General features: G+C 36.9%; 1 protein-coding gene across 1 annotated transcript in view; it reads right to left on the bottom strand.

Annotated features, from left to right (window-relative positions):
- Nucleotides 1-24,161, bottom strand: part of LOC149794947 (WD repeat-containing protein 11-like) — a 117,902-nt gene that overhangs the window by 27,470 nt on the left and 66,271 nt on the right. Inside the window, exons 17-24 of the mRNA XM_089964609.1 lie at nt 23,316-23,442; nt 12,550-12,656; nt 8,231-8,351; nt 6,959-7,127; nt 4,800-4,989; nt 4,293-4,358; nt 1,195-1,279; nt 470-655 (exon numbers count right to left, since the gene is read on the bottom strand). Coding sequence (XP_089820735.1) covers nt 470-655; nt 1,195-1,279; nt 4,293-4,358; nt 4,800-4,989; nt 6,959-7,127; nt 8,231-8,351; nt 12,550-12,656; nt 23,316-23,442 — 1,051 coding nt within the window. The remainder of the gene's footprint in view (nt 1-469; nt 656-1,194; nt 1,280-4,292; nt 4,359-4,799; nt 4,990-6,958; nt 7,128-8,230; nt 8,352-12,549; nt 12,657-23,315; nt 23,443-24,161) is intronic.

Below are 24,161 nucleotides of genomic sequence, written 5' to 3'. Positions count from 1 at the left end.
TGCTCACCATAAGAGGCCTGGTAAGTACGGTGGTAACATATACCCTCTGCAGTATGAAATCCTATTCCTTGTTTTGGCATGTGAGATGATACATGGTTGTACCTAACAAGTTATCAATTTGGTATTTTTTTCAGATTAATAATTTTCTCCACTTTGAAGACCACCTGGTATCCACCATCAAGTTTGACAATTAGAAAATATAATGTTTGCATTCTAAAAAATAATTTTCTTGAAAAGTAACTTTTATTAAATTATCTGCTTCGAATAAACAGTGCATAAATACAAGGTATTATGTAATGTAGTTTCACGCTGTTACATCATGACAGATCTGCTGCCATGTCATGTTACAGAGTACGAAGCTTAATACTGGGCCCTGTGTTTGACAGCATTGAACAAATACTGCAAAATTTACTGGTTCATTTTACAAAAAGACATGAGCTGATTAAAAAATACTTGATTATTCTATTACCTTAAAACTTAGATTATCACAAAGGAAATCAAAGCATTTCTCAAGTGGCTGATCTTTGAAGACAAGACTTGGTGGAAGTTTCTTCTCCCCATCACTCTCATCATTATCAACAAGGACTAAATCATTCATCTCCTTTTGAGGAATGGAAACATCTCCATTCTGACTCAAACTGCTACTACTAAAACTCTGTAATTTCAAGAATAAGAGAACAATATGACGCTTGTCATTAACTTGAAGGATAAAGAACTAATTTAACAAAGTTAGCATTTATCTTCAGTTATATAGCTGTATATGTAATAATTACAGGTAAATATAAAACCTGAACACAGATTTAAACTAAAACTGTAGCTGTGTATTATGTAATAATTATGAAGCTATGAGTACAAGGAAAGTATCATATACAGATGGTGATTGCAGACTTGTTTACCCTTACAGATGTCTTAACAATTGTTTCTCAGAATCCAATCCATGAAACTCACATTTAAAGATGGATCAATAATAAGAGTTGAGTGAATGTTTTCAAATGTGTTCTATATGCAGACATCACTTATTCAAGCTAAACAATCTTTTTAGTGTCTGAATAAATTTCTCTTTACTTCTGATCCTAGCTGAGCTCTTTGACAAGCCTAAAGTGCAATTCGTTTTTTGAACATTATAGTTGTTATGAAGCCAGATGCTTATTTAAAGTGTTAAAGTCGACAACAGACAAGGATTGCAAGTATTACCTGACATAAGGGCTGGTATTTATGTGATATGAGGTAGTGTAGAGCTACTGTCCAGAAGCGTACCTCAGACTCATCACCAAACAGTCTGAAAAGTTATACAAGACTATAATATTTTACAGATTGCTTTCCTATCACACACACATATATATATATATATATATATATATATATATATATATATATATATATATATATATAGATATATATATATATATATATATATATATATATATATATAAAATTGTTATTAACAGTATTAACATTATTATTCTTTCATATATTTTCATAGATGTTATTAATAGCAGTGTAGTAGTAGTATGCTATCAAGATACATGTATTTAGTCCAGCTATTTAGCAAAATGAAAACTAACAAAATAAGTTCCACAAAAAGATACTGTATCTTCACTATGACTTCTGAGTAATAACAAGAGATGTTATCTTCTCTCCGTAGAGAAATAACACTATGTGCATTTATCAGTATCAGACTGTCACTTACTGTCTCATAAAACTGATCTCATAATTTAAATAAAAAACCCATCATATCAAGAAAACTATGCACATGCATTCATTTATACACCTTGCTCTGTCTCTCACACACGCACACACACACACACACACACATTTTTATCTCCTTATCAGCAGAAATATCTGCTAAGGAAAATTATTAATTGACATACCTGTAATTGTGAAACACTTGACTGACTTTTTTGTTAGGTCAGTTGGTATAAATTAGGCATGAAAACAGCTGTTCACACTTTAAACAATTAATGGATTAAGCTGTTGCTCAAACTCACCAAGATCAAAAGACAGTTGGCTTTGATGATTAGGGAATGAAAAGAAGCTTCCTGCGGCTACTGTTATTTGTACATCTACTCGGAGATTACATGTTTTTCTTTTCATTGTAAACAATTCAACATTGATTCACATCATATACCTGTATATATATACCATGCATTGCTCATAAAACAAAAGATAATTTGCATACCTGAAGTTGACAATGTTGGTATGCTCTAGTGACTGCCAAGGGCAAGGAAAAACCACTGCTTGGTTAAGAAACATGTGGCTACTGACCAAGGAAGACAGATGGAAAACCACTGCTTGGTTAAGAAACATAAGGCAGCAGACTTTGGTAGGCAGGGTGAAACCACTGCTTGGTTGAAACATAAGGCAGCAGACTTTGGTAGGCAGGGTGAAACCACTGCTTGGTTGAAACATAAGGCAGCAGACTTTGGTAGGCAGGGTGAAACCACTGCTTGGTTAAGAAACACATGGCTGCTGACCACAGAATGACATGGAAAAGTAACTGTTTTGTTAAGAATCCTATGGCTCCTGACTGTGGAGGGGATCTGAGTGGCTGTTGTGACCAGGCAATCACTGAATTTAGGTGACTATTAGGACAAGCTTGGCTGTAGTTGTCACACTGTTTATTTCATTTTAATGGTTTCCTCCTTTAACAAAGGGTGGACAATTCTACTTTTACCATTTGGTTTAATTGACAAACAAGTAACATAGTTTAACACAAATGCTATTCATTATATCAGTGTTAACAACCTAACGAATAAACAAGGTTCTCCCATTTTCGACAATTAAATTGTGCATGTAACTTATCATTAATACGTTTTTGGTCACTAGAAGTAATACTTTTAAGATGTTTTCAGACAAAGAAAAAAGAAGTTATTTTTTGCCATCAGAAGACATCCTCAAAAAAAAGGAAGCAACATCAAAAACAAAAATTATGTCTGACATCTGGATATGGCAATACCATTTTATGGCATTTTCTGCTTTCGTTAGCTTTTGTTGGAAAATAAGGTTATTGGTGCATATCAGAGATCCACAAACAATGCCTAGTTTGTGTTAATCCTACTTTAAGGTATTTTGCCTATAAGGCACAATACAGCAAATTCATTTGTAGACTGCATCCTCTTCATTGTTTTCCAAGAACCTTATTTACAATTTCAATTACTTAGACCGACTTCTATTTTTTATCCGCTTCAATTTACAGACCATTCAATTTAATCCCTAAGATGTATTTTTTGGCAAATTAAAAAACTTATTTTATCAAAATTTATGAATCCACTGTGAATCAGCATCTACTAAATAAATTTTAAAACCTCTGCCATTACGTGTTGTGTCAAATTCTGTCAGATTCTGTTGAGGCAGTTTTGAGAAGTCATATAAAGGTTTTTCTATGTTTTAGTAACAAGGGTCATTGTTGATGGAAGACTGAAATTATACAAGTTTAAAAGATCTAAATGCCATGATGCTGACCATCACATTAGGTCAAATTACAGTTGGCTATTTTAGAGAAGTCGTTTAAAGGTTTTTCTCACTTTTGGTGATGGTGGCTTTAGCTGATGGTGGATCAGCATTATATGTACAAACCTGAAAGCTTTCATACCAGATGCTTTCCGTCAAATTTGGTGAATTCTATTTAGAAGTTTTGGAGAAGAATATTGTTTAAACAAATTTTCATCTGTTGAAACAATAGCTTTTCTATCTTTGTTAAGGTAGCCATATTTGAAGGTGAATCAGCATCATTGATACAAACTTAAAAGTCTTCCAGACAGGATACATTTTGCTAAATCTGATTTAAGAAGTCACTTAAAGAGTTTTTACTGTTTTTAGTAACATGAGCCACACTCAATGGAGGCTTGGCATCATTTGTACAAGTTTGAAAACTCATAATGCCTAAATAGTCTGTGCTAATTTTTTTTTACAATGGCAATTGTTGATAGATGCATTCCAGATGAAAGGCCTCTCTTGACCTTATGGCTAACTAAAACAACTATAATCATGAAAATACAATTTAGACTCATAGTCGGAATGGTGACACAAAAATTCTATGGTTATATAAACTGAACATGCAAAGCTTGTGATCATTTAATCTATTCAGCATAAAATTCAGTTGCTAATGAATGCATCAGCAACATTTCTAGAAAGTAAAATACTTAACATCCAATATGTTGGAAAAAGTTACAATCCTGCACAAAGCACTTATTTTAAACAAATTCTTTTCTTAATATCCAACCGAATATTTTTTATTGTCAGGTGGTGCAAGAATATTTTAAAAACATAATTAAATACAATAAGTTCCTGACCTGGCTGTAAGTAGACATCTCTCAGCAGTTCCAAATCTACACTTGTGGAGATAGGATACCACGTTTCTGAAGGCAAAAAATTGTATAATTTTAAAACAAAAAATAGATTAAAAAAAAATAATCATTTGCATTAAATATATATTTATAAATATCATGCTTGGGTGTTGGCACCATACTCAAAGTTTCCCTGCCTATTACAACAACATTGTGGTTAGTAAATTGTAGGCTTCAATGTCAGCACTTCCTATGTTCATAAACAAGCTATCTAATGTCAGCCCAATGATTTTCCCTGGGTGTCAGCTATAGTGTAAGCTAAATCATCCCACTTTAGTCACAGTTTTTTTAATTACAACTAGTAAAATAATTAACATGTACATTGCAAATTCATCTATAAAAAGGTACTGACCATTTAATTTTTGGGGCAATTTTCTTTTCTATTATCTAACGGTAATTTTTTTCTTCAAATGATACAATTGATATATCCATTTATATGTCTCATATAATGACCTGTCTATCAGCTTCAGCTGGCTGTTGACTACATTCTGAAGCTCCTTATTTTCCTCCATAAGTCCGTCCAATTGCAAGACATACTCCCCTGCCCTCTCACCCCTTCCCTGCCACTGCTGTTCATTTTGCAGTACCAGCTTCATCAACAAGGAACCTTGTGGTTGCAGCAAGTATGGGCTGAACACTGGTTCTGAAAACAGGAATGTGACAGTTATATGCCTCTGGATGGCATCAAGCATGATGCGCTATGGAATGAGAGGTAAAAAGTAGATTTGTTTCCAAATGTGAAATAAGTAAAATAAGTCATAACACCATAACATTTTGCCAGAATACAGCGAAACTCAAGCTGGTTCTTCTTGATGCAAAGTTGCATAAAAAAATTGATTAAGCCCGAAATAGCGAAAATCAAACTTGATAAAGGTCTGCTTAATATAAATCCTCCTGCCAAATTTGACTTTAGTCTATAATGTCCTTTTAAAGTTGTTCAATTATTCAGTTGAAATGAAATTTAAAAGGCAAAGTCTGAAGTCTGGCAGGTGACCTAACTCTCTAAAAATTTGCCTGGAAGTGATAAAAAATACACTTAAACTAATTCTTCTTCAGGTAAAGACACACACCAAATTTGATTTCAATTCTGATGTCCTCCTAAACACGATGGCAGTTCTGTTTTCCTTTCTTTACTGGAGAAAATTTTGAATCTTTTACTTTCCTTTTTGACATGACTAGAAGCTGAATATTATGAAGCTGACATACAGTGAGAGTGGTAACTATTTTGCACAATCCAATACAGTGGTTAAAGACTGCAATGGTAGACTCGATTTGGAATAAGTCAATCATAGTTTAGAACTCTATATCTCTTTAAACATACATTAACTCTCAGAATGGAACCAGGTGCCCATTCTAACAGAAAAGTGCATGGAAATTTTTAATTTTTAAAAAAAATGAAAAAATGGATTTTTAATTAAAAAAATGTTACACCTGTATATGGTCCAAAATATAGGAAATACTGAAAAAAAATGGGACACTTGACAGCTATGGTAAAGCCTCACACCCAATTTTATTTCAATCCATGAAGTCCTATGAAAGTTACTGAATGGAACGAAATATAAGAAAGGATGGGACATGAAGTGACAGATGGACATTGGTGTGGTAGTGTGACCATTGGCAGGAAGCATACAAATAATTAGTTTCACATACAGAAACATTCAATTATAAAACTTTCAAGACTGGAGTTGAGAATTTACTTGCAACTTTGAGAACAAATATCTCGAAAGCTAACGAAGAAAGAGGACTGCACATGCTATTTAGCTCTTGCTACATTTGCTACATGAAATGCTAATGCAAATTTTTAAAGCTTAAAGCTTTAGCTAGGGTGGAACTATGTATGCTAACAACTAAGAGTCATTTACTTAAATGCAAGTTAAATTTTATAAATTCCAGGCCAGATGTCAAAGAGAATGGATTGAATCTGTTAGTACATTAATTGTATACATGCTGCTATGTCAGCACTTTGTTATGTGATTGATGGTGTGCAAATATATGACCTTTGGAAGGTTATCAAGACCTTCATTTCAATTGCGTGAAGCAACAATATTACAAAATAATGAATTCAGTCACAGGAAGTAAAACCAGATATAAAATACTCCATCATGTCCATGGGAATCATGGGACAAAATGCCGTATACTGAAAATGTCTTATAATGAAGTACATGATACATATTGTTTTTCTACAAGATAAGAAAATGAGACCCATGACCATAACTGCCTTTTAACCGAAAACAAGTCATAACAATGGGTATTATAATGACTGAGTGCTGTACTTGCCTTTCACCTCTGCAGTTCCTGAAACAATTCTGAGTTCTAGCAAAGGTACAAGCTTTTATTATCCAGTGTCTCTGGTAATCATTATCATCACCTACACAACCATCTCATACCATTATCTGAGCCAGAAGAGAATGTTTCAACCAATGCTCGAGATAAGCAGTGAATTGGTGTATTTTATGCAAATTAGCAACAAAACACTTGAAGAAAATTTTAATGTGTTCAAGTTATTCAAAACAAATTAATTTTAAGCATTTTAGTCCACACTTGTAAGCTTACTCCTCCAGCTCTAAACACATTATGAATATGCATTTCAACAAAGTTTTAATTAAGGATACCTGGAAGGTCCCTATCATCAATTCCTGATGAAAATTTCTTCAAGGAGATGTCACACATGTGGACACATCCATCAATGGTGGCCAGAACTGGTCGGTCAGACCCAGACCACTCCACATCAATTACTTTGGGGATTTCACGGGGACTCTTAATAGAACTGGATAGCTCAATCTAAAGTTATAGAAAACAGTAAGTGATAAGTGCACCAAGGAACTGTTAAACACAAAGCAACTACTGCATACATGGAGTACTTTTACAACTGAGGAATTGAAAACTAATCTCATGTGTAAATGGGATAATCAGGTTAAATAAACTACAACTGAAACCATCATCAATTAAAAGTATTCTTTCTTATACAATGTTGAGAAAACATGTTTTTAATGACGAGAGCACAAGCTGGATTGAAATGGGGAATATAAGCTGCTTTTCAGTATTTTACGCAACAAATTCTTGTACCTATCAGACATTTCTATTGATAAACTTATTAGTAGAAAATTTTTGTGTTGTTAAACAAGCTTCTGAATAAATCATTAAAGTAAATTAACATATTACTGTGATCTTGTGGTGTATAATCTCATTTTGATAGCATCAGGAAGTTTTGGTCTCTTTAGACACATCAAATCAGATTTAAATGTACTACTGGTCTACATAATACAAAGATTGCATAAATAAATTATTTACAACTAACTCAACAAACTAAAATTTGACACAATAATCATAAATCGGCACAAAAATATATCTTTAGTGCTGTAATTAATCAATGGTATGTATTGTTGCACAACATATTTTCCTTAATTTAGCCACTTTTCAAATATATTTTTAAACATCTGCAACTTAAAGTACTTTTTGTTTGCAACCATCATAATACACACAAACATCAAGTATTTCATAAAGTGTACATAGGTAGAATTATACAACTTATCTTCATACCGTATACACTTGCTTGTAAGTCGTGTCAAACTGCAAAAAACGAAAATCCATATATGCCCTATCCTAATGTACCTGCGGACCAGGGACTATGTTGTTTGTTCCACTGACTATTCCTAACAAACTGCACAAACCCAGATCTGCCAACATATTATGTGACAGCAGATTTGGGTCACTACAGTTTGCAGTTTGACTCATCTTACAATTCAGCATATATGGTATATAACTGCTTAGAAGATCTCCAAGACATTATTTCATTTATTTCTTTGCATCGATCTGTTTTTGTGGCATCACACAATATTCGCATTAATTAATGAAAAACTTAAAATCTGATAGCAACAATTTACCTTGCCGTCAATTATTTCCCAAACATCCACACCATCATTGTAAAGAACTGAGAACTTGAGATTTCCTCGGCCAGGGGCAAAGCGTATCTTCTTGATCCATCCTCTGTGTGTTGAGATGATCCTTGTGTGACAACAATACATAATCAGAAGAATCACTTCTACTAATTGTAAAATTTCTGAAGTAATAAAATAATGTGATATTCATCTTCCATTTGTCTTTTATCACATGATATACCCATTATGACGTCCTTCCTCTATAGCTAATTTATGAGCAGAACAACTATGTAAATTAGTTGTTGTATAAAACTGAACAAAATAAGTATCATAACATTAACTATAGTGATATACCTTGTGAGATCTATTTAAGGCTAAATTCCAATCCTGGATTAAATGGTCTTTAAGAAGAGTGCCTAAAATTTTAACAAAAATACCTTTTCATCTCCTACATCTAATGCAAAGCAACTATAGCCAAATCTGTATCTGAATAGTATGTCTTTAATTTCTGGAACCCATGTAACTTTACCCAACTTGTCCATTTTTTCTGCATAATATAACATTGTCTTGGATATCAGTTCCCACCCATTCTAACCAATATAATCCAATACTTAGCACATTTACAATTAATTAAAACAAAGAGGTAATCTTCCACATTCTCTGCATGATAAAATGGAACATGTCTCTGAAGATTTAGAAATCAAGTACAGAACCAATCACATACCTTTTCAATTTCATGTGAATATCCATATCCGAAATTTCAATGGCATAGGATAATACAGGTGTGGTCATAGCATAAAATAGTTTGAAAATTCTGTTGTGGAAACTGTGCCTACTTTATTTTGAATAATACAGTATGTAGAGACTTGGAGGAAGTTATTGGTGGGATAGCGGTTCATAAATGAATTGTGTTATTGATTGTGTGAAAGGTTGTTTTCAGGAACTTATTTGTAACCACTCTAATGCCAGTTATAAGTAATTATAATGAGACTAGTCTGAATTCCTTCTACTAAGAGGTGATTAATACTGCAAAGTCAGCACACAGTTTATATATGTGCTTGATCAAACAAACTTTCAGGAGAAAGAGTGGACTTTCAATCAACAAAGTCAACAATATTCTTGACAGAACATGCTTTTCATTAAAGAGAAACACTAGTCAGCCCTGAATCAGCACTTGATTAGGTGACTGACTGGATAATTTACTCAAATGCTGGAAATTATGAGTTGAAATTTTGAGTTGAGTGATCAATTTTCAACCCCTGTGGAGTAGGTGTGTGCATAGCTGTTTTGGTAGTTGAGAAAGCTGGACTGACTTTCTGCTTGAGAGAAACAATCTGGATAAAGCAGCACTTGTATTCTCTTGCTTTCTTTAAGATTTTGGGATCTGGAGAAGTAAGAGGAAAGTGACTGTTATAATCTGGGCTAAAAGGATTTTACTACCAGGCTTTTAGGTTTGTGGCTGGCAAGACAAGGGTTGGGAGCTTGGTGCTCCGCTTTGTTGCAAAGAATCTACAAAGGTCCACCCAAGCAGGTTCAACTCTGACTTAAGACCAAGGACCATGCAATGAAAAATGGTAGATTCCATAAAAACTGTATCTTCTTGAAATATGTTCCTGCCTTGGGTTTTGTGGACTTGACTGAACGACAATTTGAAAATGAGGAAACAACTTGAAAAATTTCAAATGGAAACATCTGAGGTGTTGATTCTCCCTTGGATTATGAAGTAATTTATGGTAGTCAAGGAGGCAGGATGAAAAAGAGCACCCTTTTTAGGAAACATCTAAAATACCAGGACAACTGGCCACAATGCTCACCTCCTACCTTCCTTTGAAGTGAGCAGGGTTTGGCCCACCTGCCACCTGCTCCAGATGTGCTTGATGCATATCAGCTCCATGGAGATGAAGGCCTTAGCAGATGGCTTTCAACTGCAGTAGATGTTTCCTAAAAAGAAGATGGTATTGAACAGTGTGGGAGAATGGCTCACCAAATTCTGTGCTGATTACATTGGGTATATGTGGCATTCGGGTCTGGACCTGCCATGACTGAGTACTGGATGCAATTGTATTGGAACTAGGAATGCATGTTCTGGGAAGAGGGATCACTGTAACAGTTCCAGTGGAAGAAGCCACAGATCAAGACTGTGTTGGAGCTGGAGTCATGATCCAGGTGCAGCTGACCTTTGGTGCCTAAGTCTGGTACCAGATATTAAGGAACATTCACTCTAGCCACTAATGTGGTCTGCATGAAGTGACTTAACGAAGAGTACTGGTTCAGGTGGGTCACTGTAAGATGTTGGTACTGGCCTCAAAGGTATTATCATGATGGGACGCTCTGGTTGTGGTAATGTGGACTGGGTATAGCAGGATATAAATCACCATAAGGTGTAGGTCAAGGCTGTGCTGGAGTTGGAGTAGATGTAGTCCATGGATGGCTGGAGTCATTCTAAAGTTCAGTAATGGTGATGCTTAGATCATTGTTGGCAGGGTCTGCTGCCTGTCCATTACTGGTCCAGTAGTTTGTGTATGGCCTGTTAAGATTTACTGTGATGAAATATTCAGAATGTGGAAGCAGAAGCAATGGATAGATTGTAGCTATCAGAGGCTATAATGGCAAAGATTGCCCAAATTTAGTCTGAAATTGAGAACTTTTTTTTTTACCTGCAAAGGTTCATTAAGAAACATGGTGATGGAAGTGTTTTTTTTTTGTTTTTTTTGCATGGTGAAACTGATGGAATCCACATCTATGTGTGTATGTTTTGCTGCTCTCATTCGCTGGTCTGTACAGGAGGCATGCACAAACAATGGAGTGATTCCATTATATTTCAATTTAGTTAGAATCTTTACACTTTGATGGGCTCTGAACATATCAATGTTGACACTGGTTGCTAAGCAAGAGGCAGCTGGTCCTGTGTTTGGTTCACGTGTAGAGTGATGACACTGTCTGTACCAACAGGGGTCTATGTTGAAATTTACCATTCTTAAGCCACTGTGTTAATATCCTCTGAAAGTAACTGATGGTGTAACTTTATGAACAGAGTTTTAAGGAAGAGATCATACACATGTACTTTCATAACTAATTAGCCAAGTGTTGCCTTTTTGATGTTGAGAGTAACTAATTGATACTGACAGGTGTTTGATTTGTGCTCATACAAGTAGTGGCATTGTTTTAACCACTGAAGCAAAGACAATTGGTTGTTGGCAAAATTTTATTCTTTTACATTCCTCATTTTAATTATTTGCAGAGGTTTATCCATAAAAATTAAATACATACAAATATGCAAAGCCACGAAATTTAGGTACCCATGAAAATGTCTTTTCTTTAAAAAAAACCCACAAAAATTGAGACCCATACAAATAAATGACACTATTTCTAGTCAAATGCTACAAAACTATTAAAAGTTCAAGGAATGCACCTTCAAACTGATTGTGAATAATGTAAGCTTGAAAAAGTTTATTCACAGCAAGCCATTCACTTTCTGCCTTCTCAAAGTTCAATTTACAATTGTGTGTATATGGAACACTTCAGCTACTTCCCTTATGTACCATTGCTGACATTACCACTGCACACATACATTGGAAACAGAAACTTTGTGTGGTTTTTGTTTTTGTTGTTGTGGGGTTTAATACCATTTTTCAGCACAAGATAGGCTATACAAGGCAGCCAAAATTAATGGTGGAGGAAGAACCTGGGTAAACCCCCGAAAGAACCACCAACCCATGAGAAGCTACTGGCAAGCTTTCTCAAATATCCACATAGGCCAAACCCAAGACTCGAACCCATGCAGACAAAAGTGAGATGGTTGTGATCCGTAACGGTGATCACTTTAAACCACTCAGCCACTCGGGGCCACCCTTTGTGTGGAATATTAGTGAACTAAGTGACACCAAAACATGTGTCATTCCATCAATTGTTCTGCTTCTTAATTAATAAGTATATTTTAAATTTCTATAGAATGTTTCTCAAAATTAAATCAAATTCATAGAGATTAGAGCACTTACATGTATTGTAGAGGTGACATGTAAACATTGGTATGTGGCAGTTTGTCGGGGATTTTACACATTGACTTTTCTGGTGATAAGCAATCTCACCTGAAAAAGCTTCAATAAGCAGAACATGCAGCATATCAATTTATCAGTCTGAGATTTCTCTGTTTAACAAATATCACTTTGCCCAAGTCAATGCAAAGCAGTCAAATGATTTAGGTATAGTGGGGATAAAAAAGTGTAGCAGCACCTGGACTTCAAAGGATCGAAGCAAAGTGCACCCACCAAGCAATATTAGCTTGGAGGTAACTCTGGCTGTTCCAATATATTATTGCTTCTTACCTGGAGGTTTTGACTTTCAAGTCCCAGACACACAGCTGTCCATCCCCATCCCCAAACAAAAGGTAGTCATTCTTCCAGGCCAACCATGTGACAGTTCCCATACCATTCTGCAGGAATAAAAGCCAAACAGAATGTTTATTGTTAGTAATGTTACATATTTGTTAGTGTTAGCAATCAGCTGAAATAATTTCAGGACATGATTGGTTCATGACAACTGATCAACATACTATTTTAATCAGTTGGAGATATGTTCTATATTTTTAATGGACATTGTCATTTTTGCATACTTGGTAATGGTTAAGTGCTTGTATGCCATCATGCTGAAAGAAGAACATCACACATTTTATGTCTGTCATGTTGTATGCATCTGGTTTACATTAAACAAAAGTTATATTAACTGTAAGCTGTTATCACATCTTATACTCTTCATGGAAGATTTTGTCCCAAGAACAGTAGAAAAAACAAGAAAAGATTAGCTGTTTATATTCTGTTATGGAAATAAATGAATGCTTCATTGTGTGACTTTTCTGACCAATTCCCAAATATTCTGATTAACTGTCACACCCCTTTTTTATGATTACATCAAGCATTTAACTAAATAACTGAATGCACCAGAAAATCCAAAATCTGGCTGGGTCACTGTCATACTCATAATGATCATTAGGGCTGTAATGTGCACCAAACTCACTACGTGAGAACTCGAAGTGGCAGCTACAACTGGGCCTCCTCGATCACTACCTCCTGCCATCATTGGCAGCACTATCTCGAACCTGAAATGAGGAAAAAACCTAACCCCAAACCCTTTCTTGCAGTACATAAATGGGAATGGCTACTTTTAAATTCTGATTCATTGTAAGGATTTTATACTACTTTATTCCAGTCCAAAGCAAGCAAACACAATCAATTATAACTGAATGCATGACACTGTGGAAAGCAAATTTTTAAGTAAATTTATATCTCAGAAATTCCACCATTGCCGGACCCAAGCCTGGATGTAAAAGGAGGAGGGTTGGGCATGGGGCTAGCAACTCAACTCTGTAAAACCCAACGTGCTACAAAAACACCAACTGAAGAAAAACCAGAAACTGAAAGCCTGAAGGAGGAAGGGTCTTCTTCTGGAAGACTTATGATGCTAAGTGGTGAAAGCCGCAAGCCCATGGAAGCCATAAAGCAGACCACCCTTCTGTCAAACAGGAGAATTAACATCGCAACATGGAACATGAGGACAATGTATGAGGCAGGAAAAACAGCACACGTAGCAGCAGAGATGAGGAACTACAACCTATCCCTACTGGGCATTAGTGAGACAAGATGGATTCATCTGGACAAAGAAGGCTGATAACAGGAGAGATGCTACTGTATTCAGGACATGAGGAAGATGATGCACCTCATACACTGGGGGTGGGGCTCATGCTGTTGAAGCAAGCATTTAATACACTCATAGGATGGGAACCACATGGGTCCAGAATCCTCACGGCAATGTTTAGGACCACGAAGGAGAAAATAAAGATGAATGTCATACAGTGCCACGCTCCAACAAATGACAGCGAAGAAAAAGTTAAGGACCAGTTTTACAACAGACTACAAAACATAGTAGAGAACTTCCCAGACAAAGACATCAACAGCCTCACTGGTGACTTCAATGCCAAAACTGGGTCAGACAACAAAGGGTATGAACAAACTATGGGGATCCATGGCCTGGGTGAGATGAACGAAAATAGAGAGAGATTCGCAGACCTTTCTGCACTGAACAACCTAGTCATCGGGGGTACCATTTTTCCTCACAAGAGAATCCACAAAAACACATGGGATATCACCAGACCGTGTGACAGAAAATCAGACTGACCACATCTGCATAGCCAAGAGGTTCAGAAGATCCCTGCAAGACGTGAGGGTGAAGAGAGGAGCAGATGTGGCATCTGACCACCACTTAGTTGTCGCAAGGCTGAAACTTAAGCTGAAGAAGAAATGGATGGGCACATAAAAGAACAAAACAAAGTGTAACACAAGCCTGCTGAAAGATGCAAAAACTAAAAATGAATACAGACTGACGCTTAACAAGTACCAAGTGCTACAAGAGCTTCTTGAAGATGAGGAAGACAATGCGAACAACAGATGGCAGAAAGTTAAAGAGGCAATAAAATCAACATACCAACAAGTACTAGGCCACATGAAGCACCAACAGAAAGAATGGATTTCAGCTGAAACATTGTGCAAAATCCAGTAGCGGAAACAGAAGAAAGCAGCAGTAAATGTCAGTAGGACAAGAACTACAAAAATAAAGGTACAAAAAGAGTACACTGATGCACACAGAGAAGTGAAAAGAAACAACAAGGTAGACAGGAGAAACTACCTTGAAGGACTGGCAGCAGAAGCAGCCAGAAGTGGAAACATGAAGAAGCTGTACGACATCACCAAGAAGCTGTCCAGCAAATATGGCAAAACAGAGTGTCCCGTAAAGGACAAGCAAGGGAAGACCATAGCAAGTACAGAACACCAACTGAATAAATGGGCAGAATATTTTGAAGAACTGTTGAACAGACCAGCACCATTAAATGCCCCTGAAGTCCACCCAGCCAACGCAGATCTCCCCATAAGCTGTGATAATCCCACCAGAGAAGAGATCAGGAAAGCCATCACCCAGCTGAAGAACAGCAAGGCTTCAGTGGAAATGCTATACCCCCTCTTTGAGAAGACCTGGGAGGAGAAATATCGACTGACTGGAAGGAGGGATACGTCATCAAGATCCCCCAAAAAGGCATCCTCAGCAACTGCTCCAACTACAGAGGAATCACTCTTGTCAGTATCAGGGAAAGTCTTCAACCAGGTCCTCTTGGAGAGGATGAATGAGGCCATCAACCCACAATTACGAGACGAGCAAGCAGCCTTCCTGCAGAACAGATCATGTACAGACCAAATAGATACTCTATGCGACATAGTCGACCAATCATAGGAGTGAAATTCTTTGATCTTCATCAACTTTGTTAATTATGAGAAGGCATTTGACAGTGTGGACTGAGAAACACTCTGGAAACTTCTTTGCCACTACAGCATCCCAACCAAACTGGTAGACCTGATCAAGAATGTTTATAATGGAATGTCCTGCAGAGTCATTCATGTAGGACAGCACACAGACAACTTCCTAGTGCGGACTGGCGTAAGGCAAGGCTGCTTGTTGTCACCGTTTCTCTTCCTTCTTGCCATCAGCTGGATTATGAAGATGTCCACCAAATGGCAGAGAAATTAGATCCATTGGACACTGTGGAGTCAACTTGAGGACCTGGACTTTGCTGATGACCTAGTGCTCTTGTCCCATGGTCAGCAGCAAATGCAGGACAAGACTGACATACTGGCAGCCACATCAGCATAGGTTGTCCTCAACATCTACAAAGACCAGACCAAGATCCTCAAGATCAATTATGTCATCAACAAACCAGTCACACTGCATGGAAGTCCCATGGAAGAGGTTGAGCCCTTCACATTCCTGGACAGCATTATCAACCAGCCGGGTGGCACAGATGCAGATGTCAAAGCAAGGATCGTAAAAGCAAGAGCAGCTTTCATGGAGCTCCAAAGAAATTTCCTTGACTACCAAGATCAGACTGTTCAACTCCAATGTAAAGTCAGTCCTACTGTATGGAGCAGAGACCTAAAGAACCACCAAGTCAACCGTAAGAGTTTTGACTATCATTAGCTGCCTAAGAAGAATTCTCCAGATCCGCTGGCCAGACACCATCAGCAACACCAACCTGTGGTAGAGAACCTCCCAGATTCCAGTAAAAGACAAGATCAAGAAGAGACGGTGGGGTTGGATAGGACACACCCTACGTAAGCTGCCAACCAACATTACCAGACAGGCATTGAGATGGAACCCTCAAGGCAAGTGGAGAAGGGACTGACCAAGAAACACCTGGCGATGTGACCATGAGGAAGACATCACTAAGATTGGTCACACCTGGAGTCAGCTCATGGGGATGGCGCAGAACAGAAGCCTCTGGCGATCTTTTGTGGTAGGGATGATGGGCAAAATTGAATGTTTCTCAGAGAATATCTACCCAATCACATTATGTTAGGAATATTAGCCTGCTTTCTCACAAATCCAGCCCTAATAAAAGATAGAAGACAAAAATCATTTTTTGTCTCTCTCATACTGAACAAAGGGCGATAAATCTAGCCCATTATCTGCCCTTGCCACTGCCAGGTGTCACTAGTTTTTTCAGGGGTTGGGAGGGTTTTTAAGCAATGTGATTGGGTAAGTATTCTCGGAAAAACATAATTTACTTAAAAATTTGTATTCTCATTCAAATATGTTCCCAAAGCACATTATGTTAGGAAAATAGGTAATAGGAGTGAATCCTGAGCATCAGACCTCTACCTCAGGCATCCTTCTATGGAATGAAGGCTGGATTCACCATGTGAATGATAACCCATTCTCCCAATTACATAAGCAACACTGCCTAGGGTAACTTGATCTGTGACTCCTATACACAGCTAAGAAGATAATTACTGAAATCTTCTTATCTACAAAATTTCCCTGTTGAATCCAGCAAAGCTGATAAGATGTGTTGATTGTTTGAACCGGGTCACGTGGTCATCTGGGCTGCTGCCACAATACCTACCAGATTCAAGGCCTGCCTCTGTGAAGTTAAATCATTGGGATAAAAACTCAAGAACATTGACTATGCATGCCAGCTAACAGGTTCTACTATAACTCGGATTTAAGTTTGAACAAAATGATGCAGAGATCACTCTAATTGCATAAGTGGTAATCTTCATGAGGCAGCTTAGATCTTATGAGTATGCTGAGTGTATAATCCATTTCAGACATGAAGCAAGGGCTTGAGGGGTAATATCCTGTTTCCACACTTTCACCAGAATAAAGAGGCGTTTGTGTGTGCCTCGGCTTGTCTCTGTTTCAAACAGTGCTTGAGTGTGTGAACAGTATCTTGGATGGTTGCTGTTCTTGACCTATCTATGGATGAGAGTGAGCGAATGATGTGATTAGTGACAGATGGTAACCTATTTTTGGCAATGCAGCCTGTTTCCGTCAAGAGAGACACTGAAATATTCAATCTGAACTGAAGATAGTTCGAGCTGATGGAAGGGCATGTATTTCATTCACCCTGCATGCTGAAGCTAAAGCTATCAGGAAACAGGTTTTGCATGATGGTAGCTTTCACAACATGTGGGCAAAAGGCTCAAATTAAGCCATGTTAAAACTCAGGACAGATTCCATTTTGGAATAGGGTGACAAATTTTCCTTGATTGATATCAAAGTTAGCTAAATGATTTAAATAATCTTTATCATGCCTTATATCATGTCTACCATGATGCCAGAAAAATGTGACAGATATCATGAAGCAGTAGCTTTGGATTGGAATTGGGGCCCACTGCTTCTCCTTGAAGAGCCAGAGAAAAAGTCAGTCAGTTGAAGGATTGATGCACTCAGAGAGACGATGTTAATGATATGGTGCCTCACCACTATCTCTTGTAAGCTTTCAGACTGGAGTGCCTTACTGTTCTCAAGATTCTCTCTGCAAAAGGTTTAAATTGTCTCACAAGGAGGTCTGGATAAGAGCCAATGATGAAAAAGATGGTCTGGGCTCGGATGGAACACCCATGACTGGTAGCTTGAGAAGAGTTGGGTTGGCCAGAATCATAGCCCTATATCAGTTAGATTGGTAATCCAGAACTTGTCCCATCTGAAAGGGGCTATCAGAATTATCATCCACTGACCCCGTAACTTCTAGATTATTTTTGTTACCAAGATGGTGGAGGGAGGGTAGGCAAATGCTCACAACCCCTCCCAAGTGATTGACAGAGCATCCACAATATAAGCTTCTGTGTCTGGAGAGACAAAGGTGGTTAACTTGTGATTCCACCTTGTTGCAAAGATTGATCATCGAATTCCCTCAAAGTGAGCAGATCCAAGCAAAGATGGAGAAACCATTCTGTGTCAAGTACTTGACCATTCCTCGATAGGGTGTTGGGCAAGATATTGAGTCTGCCAGTAATGTGTCAGATTTGTACTTTGATGGGGAGATTGTCACACCAATGCAGAAACTGCCCGATCAGATCACACAGGTTAGGTGATTCGCTAAATCCCTGGCATTTGAGGTAGGAAACCACTGAGTTGTCAGACATAATGAGGACCATTATGCCTAAGAGTCGACCATTCAAGAAGTGAAAGGCGTTGATGACTGCCTTCATTTCTCAAAGGTTGATATGTAAAGGACACTCCCATGGTTCCTACGTGCCACTGATGGTAGTGAAATCCAGCAACAGTAAGGTACACAACCATATAAATTGGCATCAGTACATACTGTTCTTTATAGCTTCTCTGAGGACCTGCACAAACTCTCTTGCTGAAATTCATGTTCAGTCAGGAATGGAGTCGACAAGTTTGATGATCCTGATAATGTGAACACAAGGAAGCCACACCATATTCAGGTTGTTGATGAACTCTGTACCTAGATGGACGTAAAGCTGGGATGGATGAAGGTCAGACTTTTTCCAGTTCACTAGATAGCCTAGATGATGTAAAAGTGAGAGAAGATCGTTTCTGCCTTGGAGTAGAATAGAACTTATTATATGTTTCTGGAGGATGTCAACCAGGTGTGCTGCCACTGTTATAGATGAAGTCGATTGGGTGATAATGCACTCCATTACCTTTGATAAAACCCAAGGGCTGATGCTGAGGCCAATGGGTAGAACTAATAAAATTCCATGATGTGGGGTCGATAGGGATGTGAAACAAGTCGAACAATGTGTGACATCGATCCAGATATGCACAACTTGAGGGTTGGGTGGTGGGTGAGGTTGATGTTTTAATGCCTGAACAGGTGGTATCGTGTAGTTTGTTATGAAGTCACTCAACCTTAAAGTATATGTCAAATTTTTAAGAATATCTCAAACAAACATGTATTTGCCAGCCCATTCTGACATTACAGAGCACATTAGAGTCTAACTGCTTTAGCTGTAATCTTCTTACTCAAATGCCATTTCCTTACTGAAGTATATACATGCACAATCAACAAAGTGAGATATTCTTGAAAATTTTACCTCTGATTCTAAAGCAGACCACAAAACAACAAAATACATGGCACTGCTCTGGTACTAAGATGTTATTCTACCACATCATGCATATCAGGGTCAACATCTTACACTCTAGGAATAAGCTAACAACAGTATCTCTAAGTGGCTGATGCCCTACTGACCAAAAAGAATTTTCATGAATTCAAGATATAACCATTATCTTCCTCTTTACTACTAAGTGGTTAAACGCTGTTGTGATATTTCCAGCAAAAATGAAATTTTCAAATTAGCTGCTGTGATGGACATACTGGCTTTAAGACCGACACCATTATAACTTTGGACCTACAAAACTTTACAAGTTTTACAGTGATAACCCCATGTCAATATGACCATCTGTTAAGGAGGAATAGTGATAATATTTTCAAGATGGCTACTGTGTTGGGCATACTGGATGTCAGAATGGCACCATTTTCATTCAGGACTAACTAAATAGCATAAAAGTCCTTTTCATGAGAGTCCCATGTTGATGTAAACACTCATTCCAGAGTGGCAATAATATTTTCAAGATGGCCACTGTGGTTGCCATAGTCAGATAAGGATGATTTCATTTAGGAACAACTAAATGTCACAAGAAGGTTTGAGTGATAACCCTGTTGATATGACCATCAGTTGAGGAGAAGCAGTAAAACACTTTCAAGATGGCCACCATACATATAGGATGTCAGATTGGCACCATTTTCATTTAAGACCATCAAGATAATAAAAGAGGTCTTGTCAGAACTCATGTCAATATAACCATTTGTTAATATGACGAGCCATTCAAGCAAAGTAAGGAAAAAATGTCAAGATGGCCATCTAGGTTATCCAAATAACACCATTTTCTAAAACAAAGCAAACAGCTCAAATAAATTACAGCATCATAAAGGTAAGAACTGACAAAGCAGGGTGAGGATCTCTGCTCCAATTAGGTTACCTTCAGAAATGGCCTGTACAACAAGCTATACACAAAAGAACAATGCAGGCAGCAGTTTGTTGCAGGAAAAGAGTTCAAACAATTTTAATGTTTTTAGGTGTTGAAAATACACGTGGAAGAACTTTTCAAAGGTGAAAACAAAGTTAGCACTATTGATTGGAACTGGCAGGGTGCCAAATCACCCTTTAAATTAAAAATATGTCATGAAAGATCATTCCATAAAACCACCGATAAAATGACCTTATCAAGTATTCCTATTTAATATATTAATTGCACACCATTTGAAGACCCATTAATCAAAGCAAATATATATATAAATATAAATATATATATATATATATATATATATATATATATATATATATATATATGAAGAATACAAATCATATGGCGAATAACAATGGCCCATCGTGGAATCATCAGACACACTAAAATTAATCCTTCCTAACAAACATGTAGTAGCCTACTGGAGACCAAAAAACCTCAAGGACATCCTAGTCAAGGCGAAGCTAATGCCAATCAATAATCAATACCACCCTAGTCAATCTGGATCCTGTGGTGATAAAAGTTACAAAACCTGTCAACATATGATAGAGACCAGGACATTTTCTAGTACAGTAACTAGAGAAAAACTAAACATACATGTTCCAAACAAAACATGCAAAACAAAGAATGTCATTTATCTCATCACATGTAAGATCTGTAACCTTCAGTATGTCAGAGAAACTGAAAAGTTACACAAATGGATCAACCTTCATAGATCTTACTGGATGACAAAGAAGCTGTACAGAAGCCCGTCCGCAGAGCACTTCTCCTCCCCATGCCACACTTTCACTGATATAACACTTATTGCAACTGCTCACAACCCGAACTGGATTTCCCAAAACCAGGAAAGAAAAGGAATCTTACTGGATACACCACCTTAGAACACTGAAACCAAGCGGTTTCAACCAAGAAGACTAGAAAAAGACAACCATGCACAAATAAAATCATCTTTTGCAGCCGACACATTTTCTTTCAAATAATTCTCTAAATTTGGTTAACAGCCTCTGACTACTAAAGCAATGAAATATCCGGGATACAATTTGCACTTACATCAATTTACATAAAATAACAGATGTCGTTATGGCTCATCAATTTCTAGGTCAATACAAATATTTTCCAGTATCAGCAACAAGCTGAGACAAACTAGTTGAAACATAATAAAGTTAAAAGATTTAATTCCTGTAGAAACAGCCATGTAAAGTTTCGCAAACATAACCATTTTTCTGTTTTATTTGTTTGTCTTATTTATGTGTTGTATTTGCCTTTGAAAAAGACTCATTAAAGAGTCGAAAGTGCTTCGGCTAGTTAGATACTAGTTTTGCACTGTTCACTGTCAGTTTATTGTATGTATATATATATATATATATATATATATATATATATATATATATATATATACACACACACACACACACACCTAGTTAGCAAAATGATTTCACTCTCATTTCTACACCTCTATGGTTCCAGGCCTTATTGTCAATTCAGGTATATGGATGCCAAGTGGTAGGTTGAAATGAACATGGTGATTTTTGATTCTCTATTTTCCTTCACCATAAAGACCAAGTCATCCCTTTATAAAAGCAATGAAGAGTACTCTGCACATGCTACATGAATACTCTGAACAAGCAATATGAATACTCTGAACAAGCAATATGAATACTCTGTATAAGCTATATGAATACTAATAACAAGCTATATGAATACTCTGAACAAGCTATATGATTACTCAGTATAAGCTATATGAATACTCTGAACAAGCCATATGAATACTCTGAACAAGCTACATGAATACTCTGAACAAGCAATATGAATACTCTGAACAAGCTATATGAATACTCTGAACAAGCCATATGAATATATCGTACAAGCTATATGAATACTCTGAACAAGCTATATGAATACTCTGTATAAGCTATATGAATACAATGTACAAGCTATATGAATACTCTGAACAAGCTATATGAATACTCTGAACAAGCCATATGAATACTCTGAACAAGCTATATGAATACTCTGTATAAGCTATATGAATACATTGTACAAGCTATATGAATACATTGTACAAGCTATATGAATACTCTGAACAAGCTATATGAATACTCTGAACATGCCATATGAATACATCGTACAAGCTATATGAATACTCTGAACAAGCTATATGAATACTCTGTATAAGCTATATGAATACATTGTACAAGCTATATGAATACATGTGTGTGTGTAATTTAGATTTTTAATGTAGCTTTAACAATTTTTCAGTCATATCGCTATGTGTGACAGTTTATAGTGATGTCTAGCAATGGGGCGTCATGCTGCAGACATGTAGCATGATGTCCTACCCAGTCACATTATCCTGACACCAGGCCGACCAGTCTTAACACTAACTTAATGCTGAGTGCCAAGTGAGGCAGCTGTTAGTACCATTTTTATAAGTCTTTGGTATGACTTGGCTGGGGATCGAACCCAGGACCTTCTGCATCTGAGGTGGACACTCTAACCATTTGGCCACTGCAGCGGTTGAATATATGAATACACTGTACAAGCTATATGAATACTCTGAACAAGCCATATGAATACATCGTACAAGCTATATGAATACTCTGTACAAGTTAAATGAATACTCTGTACAAGCTATATGAATAGTATGCACAAGCTAAAAGAATACATTGTACAATCAACAAACACAAATAATATTCAAACTAAACTAATATACCTCTGGTGGTATTTTTGAGGCATCAATAAAACCAGTGTTTTCCACCATGAAATGATACAATGCACCCTCTGAGTCGGTGAAAACAAAGTGTTCCTTCGTTGTCAACTTCTCCTGAGATTTGGCATCACTGTAACACAAAATGTGGGATTAGTTCCACAGAAAAGCTTCTACTCTGGACCTATTTTTAAAAAAGCAGTCAGTTCTATTTAAGAATTTCTGATACATATATTGCACAGCAGCACTGATTGCGCATTCAGTCATTGTTCAAAATAAACATGTACACAAATGCATAATACTCTAATTAACAGAATAAAATTTGTGTTTCAAAGTTGTGAAAAGAAGAAATAATGTAAGACTGTAAAATTCAACAATGTGTACTCAAACATTCTGAGCAACACTGATCATCAGATTATGTTCTAGAAAGGCACATTTACATCAAGCGCACAGAAGACCAGTCTATAAGATTCAACATAACTAATGACGGCTTAAGGTTAATAATTAGTAAACAATTTTATCTAAAAGTAAAATTTGTTTTTCCAAGTCTAGAAGTGTAGACATTATTTATGAATTTATAAAGACTGACAAGTAGGTACCATGTTAACAATAAAAAAAAATCTGGTAGACATGCATGATTTCAAAAAATGTCAGCACTTACATGTCAACATCACATCACCAAGTCTGTGAAAGTAGCAACTAATTAGAAGCGTAAAAGTGCAATTTCTTTAATTAAGAGGGAGTTGTAATTAAGATTAATGTGCAAAATGTAATCCTGCAAGAATAAAAAAGGGAGGAGGGTGTACTCTAAGTTAAGTTAGTGCTCAAAAAATCTGACAGCCCGACACCAGG

This window comes from Sinohyriopsis cumingii, chromosome 7 (genome assembly GCF_028554795.1).
Source record: "Sinohyriopsis cumingii isolate HCF-2022 chromosome 7, ASM2855479v2, whole genome shotgun sequence".
Taxonomy (NCBI): Eukaryota; Metazoa; Mollusca; class Bivalvia; order Unionida; family Unionidae; genus Sinohyriopsis; species Sinohyriopsis cumingii.
Note: the sequence above shows the minus strand (reverse complement) of the source record. Positions and strands in the feature narration are given on the sequence as shown.